At 41.0% G+C, this 13,567-nt stretch overlaps 1 protein-coding gene across 3 annotated transcripts in view; it reads left to right on the top strand.

Annotated features, from left to right (window-relative positions):
• The window catches only part of znf385d (zinc finger protein 385D), a 63,682-nt gene that overhangs the window by 36,904 nt on the left and 13,211 nt on the right, over positions 1–13,567 (top strand). For all 3 annotated transcript variants that reach the window (XM_031867329.1, XM_031867326.1, XM_031867328.1), the window contains one exon: positions 4,324–4,492. In XM_031867329.1, coding sequence (XP_031723189.1) covers positions 4,324–4,492 — 169 coding nt within the window. The remainder of the gene's footprint in view (positions 1–4,323; positions 4,493–13,567) is intronic.

Raw genomic sequence — 13,567 nt, 5'->3', positions numbered from 1 at the left:
CACATCCCAGCATTTGTACACACCAATGGAGGCCGGATTTGGACTTTATTGAGGGAAAATATAAATATATTCAGTTGGTTGCATCCCAGTGCTAGAGGGAAACATATTTAAAGAATGTGTTTATTTCCATTTGGTTCGCAGCACATTTGACTCACACAATGAATCAGGTTGTCCTCCATGATACCTGCTCTACCTTCCCCCACAGACACTGAGGCAATGTGCACTGGTTCTTTGTTTGTTTGTGATTGGGGACAGTATGCTGGGGTCTTCAGTCATCCACAAGGAATGTGGGTGGGGGAGTTTTTGAGATGTTGTGGTAACAACCAGGAGGACCATCAAGAGGAAAGCCATCCTAAAATCTGCATCACTAAGGTTTCATTTACATTTACAGCTGCTGTTAAAAACACTGTCCTTACATAATACAACTGGCTGCAAGCCTTCGCTTGGGAATGTAGGTCGTAAAGATTTATGACCAACTAAAAATGATGCATGAACTCCACAAATAAAAGTGGGAGACAACTCCAACTTCATGAATTAATAACAAAATGGAGTAAACTGTGCCACAAATATAAATGATTTAAGATGGTTTACCTTCCATTACATCAATGTTGGGCTTTGGAGATTCTTTTATTTGAACATTAAATGAATGAGTATTTTGTTGGCTGCATAATGAGCAGCAGGAGTCAATGGCAACTGAAAACACACACAGCTGTAACATTTGTAAACTTTCCTACGCTTTGAGCTTTCCTCCTGTTCTGAAAAAACGTTCTGTTGTTTATGGAATATATTGATCGCGGTCTTGTTTGAATCATGTTGAGTTCATTTAATTACGAAACCAGAACATGTTCTAGAACAACCATCCCCCCTGTCTTGATACCTCAAATATCCCCTTTTTTCCAGCAAACCAATGACCAGTTTGATGTTGTAACTAAATTGTCAAACGAGGGGTTTGTTTTGCTCAGATTTCTGTACAAAGCTCAAATTCATTTAACCAACATTTCAAGTTGCTTAGTCAGAACCTTGGATGATTTGCAGTGACTCACAGACTATTCACAGTATTTAAGGTAGCTTCACTTGAATCTTTTGTTTTGAAAACCATATCCAGATGAAAATAGAATTACTTCAAGACAACCACCTTTTTCAAACATGCAGATGATGAACCTATAAACTACACTGTTGCAATGATCTGATAATTGAGCCACTGGGATGTAAAAGCAAGCATTTGAAGCTTCCCTCCTCATTTCCGGTGAATCTTTTCACACGCCCTTTTGACTCGGAGGGAAATATCTGTCTCTTTAGCCATTAAATGCTCCGTTATGTTCACCAGCTAGTTGCTAATTGTCAGATATTTGGGGCTGAGCAGGTAGTGCACTGTGAGACCCTTTTAATTTTTCAAACAATGATTGCATACGTAAGTGTGCGCACACAGTTTTGCAAGTGCAATAGCTTGTCCAGCTATGCTAGAGCATTATCGACCAAAGATCGCCAATGCAATTTAAACAAATGGACTTTCCATCTGTGTGCTAAAAAAGGGTATTTTAGAGCATTTTCACTGGAAACATGAAAAGAAAAGTTGATGTAAAAATGAAACAAACAATCAAAGTTCAAGTTCCTTGGTTATTGTCCTATTCATTGTCACTCAAAAACTCAAATATTACTAAAAACTGAGCTCACAGGAGCACAACTATATACGCATAAATCTCTCATGTAAAATGACAAAAAATATTTGGCAGAAAATGTTGTGTTACAGCAAAAAAATCAATAGCATTGTACGTTTCTGCAAACCACGGATAAATTGAATTTGGACATTATTTAATTAGGTCAGAGCAAGTGTTGCTGTATATCTAAAGACCCGCGTGTTCATCTGTGTGAAAGCAAAAGTAAACGTTGACTTTGCAATTGTAACCTAAACAGTGTTATGCTGCATTACGTTGCGTTGTTGCGCTATGCTGTTGCGTAATGTTTTTGTGTTAAATTATAACCAAGTACCTTTTGTTGCCTTAATCAAGCCAATCGTTTAACAACGTGTCATTGTTTGTTTCTGCAAAGGTATTCATGAAACATATTTATAATGTATTTTTGGTTCATAAACATTGACATTCAGTGGTTTGCGTTCAACAACCTTCAATGCCTACATTTGTTCTGGCGGCTGGGTTGGTTCAGGTCGGACCACATCATATTTAGCAGATATGTTAACGGAGGACTAAGCTGCATCTACATTTTAGCAGACACTCTCATTCAGGTTTACATACATTGTCAAAACGGGTAATCTTGCTTATGGCCACACGTCTGTTGATGGACACATGGTGATTTAAACTGTGACCTTTTGGTTTCCAGACAGCTTCGATAAATCCTAAAAAGAAAAACCAGACTATGATTTGTTTAATGTCTTTTCCACCTCACAGAGCACCTGCAAGGAAAACAAATGGTATCCCTCTCAGTGTTAATCATATGTCTGTCAAACTTGGAATTCAAGCAATTCTTCCACTTCATTTCTCAAATGAAAGATGAATTATTGGTGTAGTCGCATTAAACACACATCCATACCACCTGAGTCTCCTGACAAACAAAATAAGTTATGTCTTTGGTACCTGGACAGTGATGAATGTGAGTCAAAATGAATAGTTTCATGCCAGAACAAGATGTGCACTCAGTTTGAAAAAATGACACCTTCTCCAAAAATGGTTTCTAGGATGAAGGGAAAATGTTTAAGGTACCTCAGCAATTTCAAAACCTTTGCCGACAAAATGACTGAGCTACAGCAACTTTATTCCCTTCGTATAATGAAACCTCCTTACTTGTCTCCTTATTTTAAGCTGTCACATACACAATCAAGAAAGTTGACAATAAATATTCTAATTAAATAACATCTTATTTTCTTACAATTAAAGTAATAACTGCTAGAACCAGTGGTGGAATGTAACTAGGTCATTTACTCAAGTCTTGTAGCCTTTTATATACAACATACATGATATGATTATATGATATGATGCAGTAATAATCTACACAGTAGTATGCAATGACTCTAAACTTGACTCCATATTGCTACAAGATTACAATCATTTGTTAGTGATAAAAGCAGAATATAATATTCTGCAGAGCGGCTAGTTCACGACTGCCACTCTGCACTGCGCTCATACGTCGGTAATAGCTGATAACGCCGTCCCAATCCAAGCGATGCCACGAAAGCGTAGCACCCAAACTCCAGTTCCCCCTCAGGTAAACACTGTTAGCTCTGTTGGCACCGTTGTGGTTTGCACTGTTAACGCTGTTTGCACCGCTAGCTGCAAGCTGCCGGGTCAGCCGTCGCCATGTTGAGAGCTGTGTGCAGACCTTTGAGTATCTCAGAGTCTCAGTACTTCTAAAACAAGCTGACGAAGAACAAAAAGGAAACAAGACTAGTGTTTTGCTTACATGGTGAAGTACCTGGAATGGTCTCTTTGTCCCAGCAGTCTTTAGTGAATATCCCCACTGAGGCCCATCAATAAAGATGCTAACAGATGCCTTTTGGGAATACATGGTTGGCATACTTATTTATTCCAAAAGGCAATTGCATCTCTCCTGATACCTTCCTTCCTGCCACAGGCAAAGTATGCGGGGATGGTGTGCAGAAGTAAACAAGGACAGCTCAAAGTCTTTGCATATGTCCCACCTCTGTGTGCCTCGTGAATGTTTTGTGAAGGTGAATCTTAGCGGCACTACGTGTTCGGACTTTAAAGCAAACAGCCACTCCAAAAAATGATACATGGGTCACACAAATTTCTCAATCATTGACATGCAGATGGTAATAAATAATTTGTTTCATATTCACTCTGAATTGTCTTTTTTTATCACCTCTTTATAGTTTGTAGCCAGACACATTTTAAATCTCAATAGCTATGTTGGAGCTGGAAACGAGGAACAATGACTGATGTCAGAGACAGATTTAGCAAAAAGACATCAAGGCATTCTACAGAAGTTCATTTTCATATAACAATTCATTATTTTTGATAAACAATGCTGCATTTACGAATATATAGCCTTTCCAGTACACAAAAACACCCCATGAAATCATTACCCCAATACATCCAAAAAGTAAAGCACTTAGAAAACCAATTACATGGCTGTGTCAATCGTTTTGTAAGATAAAACATGTTTTTTTTTCAAATGTTTACCCTTTTTACAGGACTGCAAGACGTATCAACTGTCCCCTGCTAATTATGTTTCATGTGCTTCATTGCCTCTGACTGTGGTCCTCTAGTTTTCACATTGCATTTCGTCCTGGCTCTGTGTTTTGCTGCTTCCCCAGCGATATATTGAGCCTGCTATCCCTTCTCCTCACAGAACCAGGCCTTGGCCCATTACAAGGGCACCAAACATGCCAAGAAGCTAAAAGCCCTGGATGCTCTGAAGAGTAAGCTCAAAGGCTCAGCGGTCACCAAGGAAACCTACAACCAGAAGACCACCAAGGGCATCTACACCGCGCAGGTCCCCAACGGCACCGTCAGGAAAGGTTTGTGTTTTCCTGCTAGCTGCACATTCCCCGACACATGTTCTTTGTTGTTTTCGTTTTGTAGCTGCTGCCCTTCTGTTGAGAGTGAATGTTGGACCCAAAAAAAACTCACTTTTTCTGGCAATTTACATCCAAGTACTTTCGGTGTTGGATGGTCTCGCTGTTGATTATATCAAGCATGTGTTGGCTGCTCTGCCAGCGGCTGGCTACTGACTCATACTGTATATTGAATTTTTAGAGTTCAGAGATCAATCAACAAAATGAGGTAGGGCCTAAGTATGCTTCAAACTAGATGCCGGTCAGACCATCTAATGTCACGCTCAGACAGACAACAGCACCATATGAAAAACGTGGCTCCTTTATTCATTGGAATGAGAACACATTATCGAGGGAGCGGCGAAATAAAGGGCTGTTTTCAGTCACTAAAGTGTCTTGTACCCCATTCTCTGACAGCAGAATTAAGGCAGGTTTAACTTTAATAACAACGTATCCTCATACTACAGTTTGTATAATATCGGACGAAAAATTTGACTCCTAATTTTTGGTGCGTTTTCCTGAGAAAAAGCAGCAATACATCAATTTCCGCTTGTTTCAGCATACAATCTTCAGAAAATAAATGTAGTTAGGTTCAGGCAACAACACTACAAAAGAATGTGGTTTGGGTTAAAATGACGACAGAAGTTCTGTGACTTAAATGGTGACAAATAAATCAATATAAAGGGCACGAACAACGTGCGGAAACACCGTTTTTTGCTTGACCCATCCACCTCCCCTCCCGCCTGCCCTGTGTGGGTTTTTGCGGTCTTTTTATTTCCTGGTTTATGATTTTGTGGATTACATACAAATTAATTTTGTGGGTTATCTACAAATTACAGTGCAATCCTCTCCGTGAGTATAGATACGACCTCTGTACAACAACAGCCTGAGTATGTGAGTATTTGTGTTCATCAAGGCCGTCATATGATAACGCTGAGGAAGGCCACAATCTGAAACGCGTTGGTCTCACAAATTAACTTGTTCTTTATCCTAAAAGACAATGTTGCTGGTGGGTTTTTTTTTTACCTCTCAAGCTCTCTTTTCTTCATTCTTCGAACAACTACTTTTGTCACATTTTCTTTGTTTGTAAAACCAAGTGCAACACCATGAATGCCTTTGAGGGGAGAATGTCTGTAACGGTGTGCCATTATCACCGTGTGTTGAATTCATTGCGGTGACACGGCAAAGACACACAAGAGCAACAGAGTTCTTGGAGAGGGAGGCTATACTGGCAGGCTTTTCATCATGCCTTTAAAGGGACAGTTTACCCCCTTCCTCATACCTGTAGTGCTATTTATAAATCTAGATTGTTAGCCGTAGAGATGTTTGCCTTCTCCCGAATATACGACTATTTTCTTTCAACCGTAGCTCCTATATGAAACTGCTAACAGCGAGGTCTGTAGATTTTCTTGAATAGCTGGGTCATGATTTCTGTAAAGTGATGTTGCTTTTGTGTTCTTCAACTCTTTTTTGGCACTTTTAAGGCATCACAAGCAGAGTTACATATTGTCCCATTATATTGGAGAGAAGTCAGACATCTCTACGACCTTTATCTCTAAAACTAGGCAGTTCAAACCAAAACAAGATAGATAAATAGCACTGCAGGTAAGAGGAAAATTACATATTTTTGATATTGGGGTGAACTGTCCTCCATTTGGCCATTCAGATCAGGTAAGCTTCAGCTGCACACTGAATTCTTCAATATGCTGCTGTTTTCCGAAAACGTTGCAACCTCCTACATTTGATTTGTATTTTTCGTTTGCCTGTTATCCCACTTTTAATTACATTTTTGCTGGTGCACATTGTTTAGTGCTGACTGTGTGCAACTTAATATTCATCACGTCGCAGCCAGGTGGCTGTGTAAATCCGGTTATCTCGGCCAGGTGTCTGCCGAAAAACATTCCTGTTCTCGGTGGAACTCCCTGCTTTAAAACATGTTGGAAAAGTAAACAAACACGAACCACAACTTCCAGCACCTGACGGGATACCAGATGCAGATTATTTTAAGTAATTTTATCTGCTGTGTTTCGTCTTGGTTGTGTGGAGGATAACGTCTTTGGCTGCTGAGGAGCTCCGCTCTCTAGGTCTCCTCCGATGTAATATTCCTTAAGCCGCCTATTATTATGTCATGAAATTGGCCCAGTGAAAGTCTTCCCCTTTAACTGTAGCAATAGACGTTTTTCTAGAGGAATTGGAAACACATTGAGCCGTCTCGCTCTGGGATTAATTTTTACTTCTGCCCATGCACTTCTTCCAATTTTCCACAAGTATTTCAACCAGGTGCACATTTCTGGAGCTCATCGTGTACCGTGACCTATTTGTCAAGTCTAACCTATTCATGTCGAAGCTTAAAGGTCGCTTGAGGTGAAAATTGAACCATTAAACAGTTAAGATGCCCTACCTGGCATTCATATCACGCCTCAGGGGGGATGTTCAGACGATTTTGCCTCACAAATGCTACAAATGCTAATAATGTTCCTCTGTTGAGTTCAAAAGTAGGTGAGAAAACAGTATTGCCAAGTGCTTAATTCTCCATGTTGAACCTCACACATGCTAATCGTCATGTAATTTTCAGAGCTTCACACCTGGCAGCATACTGCCTCGCATCCCACAGACTTACTGAGCTGCTATACAAACGTCAAACCGTTAAGTGGAGCAATTTGCACTTAATCAACCCTTGAGCTGATCCACGCTGCAGTTTGTCGACATTTACCGTAATTTTTTTAAATTATTTGAATATATACATCATATCGCCTTGACGAAAGACGCTGATAGAGAATATTATATGTGATACTGCTACTTAACAGGAAAATAAAGTTTTAAACTTGCATCCATATTGGGTGAACACTGGCACTCCCTCTATGAGTGCTCAACATTGAAGATGGGATTCAGACCGCCTCTCACTGTACCTGCACCATCTGTTATGGACTCTACACAGAACGGACATTAAACATTCACTGACAAAACATACCAAATACATTATACATACATTATACAGAGGCAGAGAACTCAAGAGACCTTAAACAACAAGCCTTCATAACTAAACAGACAAATGGCTATTCATTTCAGTGCCCTTACAAAGAAAAACCCCCTGCATCATCTCACTATCGTATCTACAGTGCACGGGGGCGGCGGTTTGTCACAAGTGGCTCTGGGTAATGAATATTAATGTGCTCGGATGTCAGAAGAATGAATAGTCGAGGTGGGTAAATGCCGCATTATCTGTATGGCCGAAGTATTTGACGGTTTATCAGTGGCACCGAGCTCGCTCTAATGAAAAGCAGAATTCAGGGCAGAATAATGGCCGTCGTGAGAGTAAACAACAGGGAGGGAGAGCTCTGTTTGCTTTTTGCAGAGTGGTCTTTCAATGGGTTTGTTTTGCTCGAAAATTACCAACAAAAAACATATCCGGTCTGTAATAATTTTATTCCAAAGCACAACATATCCATGCCCGGAACAATGTAAGGTTTGTTTATTTTTTTGTTTCTGATTGTTTCCTGTGTCATTCAAGAGCTGTTTTTTAACAAGAGGATTGATTACATCCGAAATAGTGAGTCATTCTTTCTTTTATTTGTGGCAGCTGTTATTTTGTAAGAAAACACTGTAAAACATCTAAAGCTGGTTCAATTAATTTCAAACTATTTAAACTGCTTAAAATTTGATTCAAGTGAACTAATTCATCGAAAGCCATCCTAGAGTTTTGAAAAATGTGAGATTGACTCGGTTAAGTTCAGATAACTGAAGATATTAAGTTGAATCAACAACTGTGGAGTTCCCCTCTTCTTTAATGAGTAGAGTGAACTCTCAGCAGTATGTTCATTCAACACATCATCTCAAGTCAGTTCTGAAATGGTCTGAAAACAAACTAAAAATGAAGATGGTGATTGAACTTGGAATTTATAAAAACAACATAAATTAAATATATACAATAAGGTAAAGCTTTGTTGATTCCTTTATGATATTTTACGGTTGATATAATATGTTCCGTTTTCAGTACATCATCACAAGAAAGTCTGAGTAACAACAGAAGCAAGCGAAAGACAAACTGCTTGGTTGAAATGTTGAGACACAACTTCTTAAGCAACGTAATGGAAGAAATTGTTTGTGGAATGAAACTACATTTAGTCCATCTGCTCGGGGCGGTTTAAGTTGATGTGCGAAGAACACATTTAGTGCATCGCTGAGGGATAATGAGTCTGTGTGAAAGCGTTTAATCACAGGTTCGATTTCATAAAATGCACACCTGTCTTCGAACTTGTCTCTGTTCTGAGATGGACCGACAGTTGGACACAGCGAGATAGTATAGATTAGCAGGGTGACTCAGCCGGCCGTCTGTCAAGTTTCTGTGTGTGTGTGTGTGTGTGTGTGTGTGTCCTTGCGAGTAGAGATAGAGCAAGAAAGGCAAAGAGGGCGAGAGAGAGAAATGCCCACAGCACAGCCCGCCATCTCTCAGTTCCAGTCCAGTGCCTGAGGAAATGTACCCTGATATTAGCTATTAAAGAGCAGATTGTCAGGGGAGCCATGCCAGCACTGACAGCAGCTGTACAACGGAGCCGGCTGCAGGGAGGCAGGAGGCTAGCTAAGGCTGCTTCCCCTCCACAGCCTTCTTCCTCACGTCCCCCATCGGCTGCTGCGCCCTCCGTCCGCCCTCCCCCCTCCCTCCTCCACCCAGGAGAAAAAAAAAAAAAACTGCCTTTGTGACCAAGTCTTTCGTAGGTGCGCGCTGGGTTGGAAAAAGCGCTTACAGACAGACGTCAGAGACGGCAGCAAACCCGATGAGTGTGTGATTAGATTGGCTCCGTACCTGCGCGCGGCGCTGCAAATGTTCTCATTTGTGGGGGATGTTGGACGCCAATGTGCAACCGTAAAAAACTTCCCAACAGAACTTAGCCGCGGATCATTTGCTTTCAGATGAAATTGGAAAGAGATAAATCAGTGTGAATTCAATTCAGTGACTCCTGCCGCTGTTAAATATCGGAGATAATGCCCCCCCTTCCACAAAAAAGATGATTGCAAGCGTCGATGCACGCTTATTTGTGAATGCAAATTTTTTTCAACTTATCAATCTTTTATTTTAGGAACATTCAACCGTGACTCTTTTCTCATTTACTCACTTTGAATACTGACAAGAGAGGAAGGGGGGGGAGGGGGAGAAAAAAAAAATCATTGCCTTCAAATGAAATTTGACAGAACTCAAGAGCCATGAGGGATTTCTGTCCTTTAAGTTGTGACAGCATATAATAAGGCCCAATCATTTTAATTAAAGAGCTCAATCCGGCTTCATTGAGAAAGGTAATCGGATCTCTGGGGAGTCCTGTGATTGCCTGAAAGCCTAAGTAGAGTGGAAGCATTTCAGAGTGGCGTTTCTCATCTATCGCCAAAGCGAATCTCAGGAGCGTGAAGAGAGGCCGAGGTACAAACGGAGGGAAGAAACAGGCGGTGTCCTGTCTCGACGGGTCGCAGCACCTGTCCTGCTCTGCTTTTCTCTTGATTCTCTATCTTTGTCGCCTTCAGCACTCCCACCCTCTCAATTTCTCTCCCTTTGTGTCCCACACTCGATTACTCTCCTTCAATGTTATCTCTCTCCTCTCACCTTCTCACGTCCCCTCACCTGCCTCCCCCTGTTCCCCCTTATTCCACACACTAGATTTTCCACTGTTGTTTGGTCCGAGTTTGCTTACTTTTCCAGTTTCACTTTCATTTAACTTTTCCCCTTTTCCAGCTCCATCTGTTCTCCAAATCTATCCTCTTTTGTTCTTGTTTCTCATCCTCTCCTTTCTCTTACCTGGCCTCTCTATCTCTTTCTTTCTCCTCCCACCTTGCTGTCGGGCTCCGCTCGCCCATACCAACTTTAGATTGATCACAGTCATTACCTCCATTAATGAGAGGGGATTGAGTTCTTAACTGGGCCTCGCAGAGCCAGTTAGGTCACACTGACTGGGGATATGGATTACCGGAGGCTTCCCAGAGTGCACGGCGTCCTAGGCCAGCCAAAGTACACTTTAATCACCTGCCCTTCCATCAGCAAATGGCTCTTTAATGACACCGTGGTAGATGGGTTCAGCCCAACACAAGGGCAAAGACATGCATGTCTTCACATGGGATGGCCTCACCAACCACTCGGCCATATAATGAGTAGGCAGATGAAGACAGAACCTTTCTCACTTTGTTGATTAATACTAATGTTCTTCACTCTATCATACAGAGATTAAACAGCCATTAGCTCTGACTTGGTCCTTACTGTCGTTAAAGTAATACTCTACCGTGTTGGAAAATATGCTTGCACACAAACGTTTAGTCAAAAAACTGTGTATCAATTTTATCTCTCTATGTTTCATTACAGGGGAAGGTCCTTGACATGTTCAGCCTAGCTTAGCAACAAGAACATGGCCATCTTTGCTGTGTCCAATGTTTCTTCTGACAACTCCAAAGCTGGGTTTAAATTTGAAGGAATAGTTTGACGTTGTGGGAAATACAATACGTCACTTTATTGCTGGGAGTTGGATGAGAAGATTGATACCACTCTCATGTCCGTGCGTTAAGTGCGGAGCAAGAGCCAGGAGACTGTTACCCTAGCTTAGCATAAAGACTGGAAGTGGGGGGGAAACAGCTGGCCTGGCTCTGTCCAAAAGACCTCTATAGCTGATTAGTTACACCTTGTTTGTTTGATATGTAAAAAACTAAATCTTTCGCAAAGCATACTGAGCAGATTTCATAAACTGATGAAGACTGTGAGATGCAGTTAAAAAGCTAAAAAGCCAGTAGGAAGTTGAGATGAGATGTCAAATTACTTTTTCCAGGTTGAAGAATGAACGTTCAGGCTCAATATTAAAAGCTTTTGGAGGCTGTTTCCCCCTCCTTCCAGTGTTTGTTAGGCTAAAACAAAATCACGGAGCCATCTCTCTACTGAATTCATAAAAAAATGAAATTGATATTGATTTTCCCACTCCACATATCAGAGAAAACAAGCAGAATGCCAAAGTGTTGGAGTATTCTTTAATAACAGCTCCCGAACCGTTTACCCTCCCCAACTGGTGTTTGCTGTTCAAAATACCGGGTCAATGTGGAGTCAACGTTGTCTTTGTGAGAAAATGATGCAGATTGTACTCCTCAGCTGTTGATAAATGAAAGAGGAAAAAAATGAAGGCCATCTACAGAAAGAACCAAAAGCAATCTGTAAAGCACAGATAAGTGCCTGGAGAATCTCTGAAAGCTACTTTAAGATAATTCTGATGGTGCGTTTCTTTTAGCTCGCTCGTGGTGAGAACATCTGTCAAAAAGTAGTTCAATGACGACTCGCAGGTAAAAACATGAACACCAAACCTTCACTCGCACTTATCTGGTACCAAACTCGGCCTGGTGACCGTGCCATTGAAAAGCTTCCCAGAGGAGCAGGTGCGATGGCAGCTTTTTTGCATCGAGTGAGTTAATCGCTGTGATTTCAGGTTGTTTTGATGCCTGGCACACCGGAGCCAACTGGGGAGTAGGTGGTTGCTAATTGCAGAGGGCAAAGAGGTCGCTGCCGCTCTGCTTGTAGCATAAACATTATTCATCGGGAGTGACAAGGTCAGCCACGTCATAAATAGTTCACAGATTAATTATTGTTCTTGTGTTAATGGCTTGGGCTTGATGGGACATTGTAATGCAAAGTCACACTTTGTGTCGTTGATGGCTCTTAAACCATTAGGGTTTGAAAGCAACATGAAAAGGTGTGTTGCTTTAGCGGAATTTCAAATGTAAGTGTTCTTCTTTTTTGTACTCAAAACACTGTGATTGTAAAGCTAAGCGAGGCAGTTTTTATATTCTATAAATTGGAAGAAATGGGTAGCTTTCCTGGCTCTTGCCTGTAGCGCATTCAGCCTGAACTCAAATTAAACAGAACATAAATTACGCGCTACTAATAACTGAAGTCACTGGTTCGCTCTTTTAGCGTCTAGAGGCTTTAAACAAATGTTCCAGTCATGGTATTGAGTGTAACAGCCTGGAATAATGACCTTTTAATGCCAGATGTTCTTCTTTAGATCAGTCCACAGGCATGGTCTACTGAAAACACACACAGTTTTACAGGTAGAGGTCAATTAGTCATAGCTGCACCACATTGCATCACCAACGCTCAATCCTCTGCTGGCAACAGTAATCTAGACAACCGAGGTTAAGGTCATGTGATGGAAAGATCCCATCAGGGACAGTCAAAATAGTCTAAAATAATTACTGCAGCAACACTGACAGAGTGAAGAGAGAAGCTTAGACACCACACCATGTCATCAAGTTTATAATTTAAATATAAAGTAATATATATATAAACTACTTTGTTCATCTGAAAAAATGTGCAACTTGAATCTTGCATTTCTACATGGTTTTCTTCTTGGCTTCTAAAATGGTATCTCAATTAGGGCACCAGCCGACTTTTTCAGTTCCAATACTGATAACGAGCTTGTGGTGTCGGCCAATACCGAGTACCGATCCGATACCAGTGTTTAAATAATGCGTGTTAAAGAAGCCCAGTCCTGTTCTGTACGCTCCTGAGGTGTCTTTCCCTCTGGAGTGACCTGGTTGACACGCTCGTTGTACGTCTAGATTACCTGTGATGTGCGTTGCATTAGGTACATCAGCACAGACAACTTTGTTTAATGATATATAGTTTGTTTATTTTCTTTGTTGTGGAACAACGTATAAAAGGTCCAATTCTTTCCACCGACAGTAAATGCACCAGTTGCATTGACACATCACAATAGCGTATAGCGGTCAAAACCCTTTGCCCTTCCAGGGTCAAACACCTGACAACCACGGTGAGCTCAGGACTTATATACCTGAGCCCAGGACATGAATACAGCGCCACCCAACCTACACACAGAGAAATGCAGTTGTATTTACAACACCATATTTGGCTCTAACAATGCGTATGTCTCTCTGTGTGTGACTGGGATCATTCTTTTATGTGTAAGGCAACACCAGGCTTGACTTAGCATTACCCAACTTTGTAAAACAAAATATAAAAAATAGTCACATAGGTTACTAAATTGTTATTATTAAAATAAC

This window comes from Anarrhichthys ocellatus, unplaced genomic scaffold (assembly GCF_004355925.1).
Source record: "Anarrhichthys ocellatus isolate YVR2014 unplaced genomic scaffold, GSC_Weel_1.0 scaffold39, whole genome shotgun sequence".
Classification (NCBI taxonomy): Eukaryota; Metazoa; Chordata; class Actinopteri; order Perciformes; family Anarhichadidae; genus Anarrhichthys; species Anarrhichthys ocellatus.
This window is presented reverse-complemented; position numbering and strand designations above follow the sequence as displayed.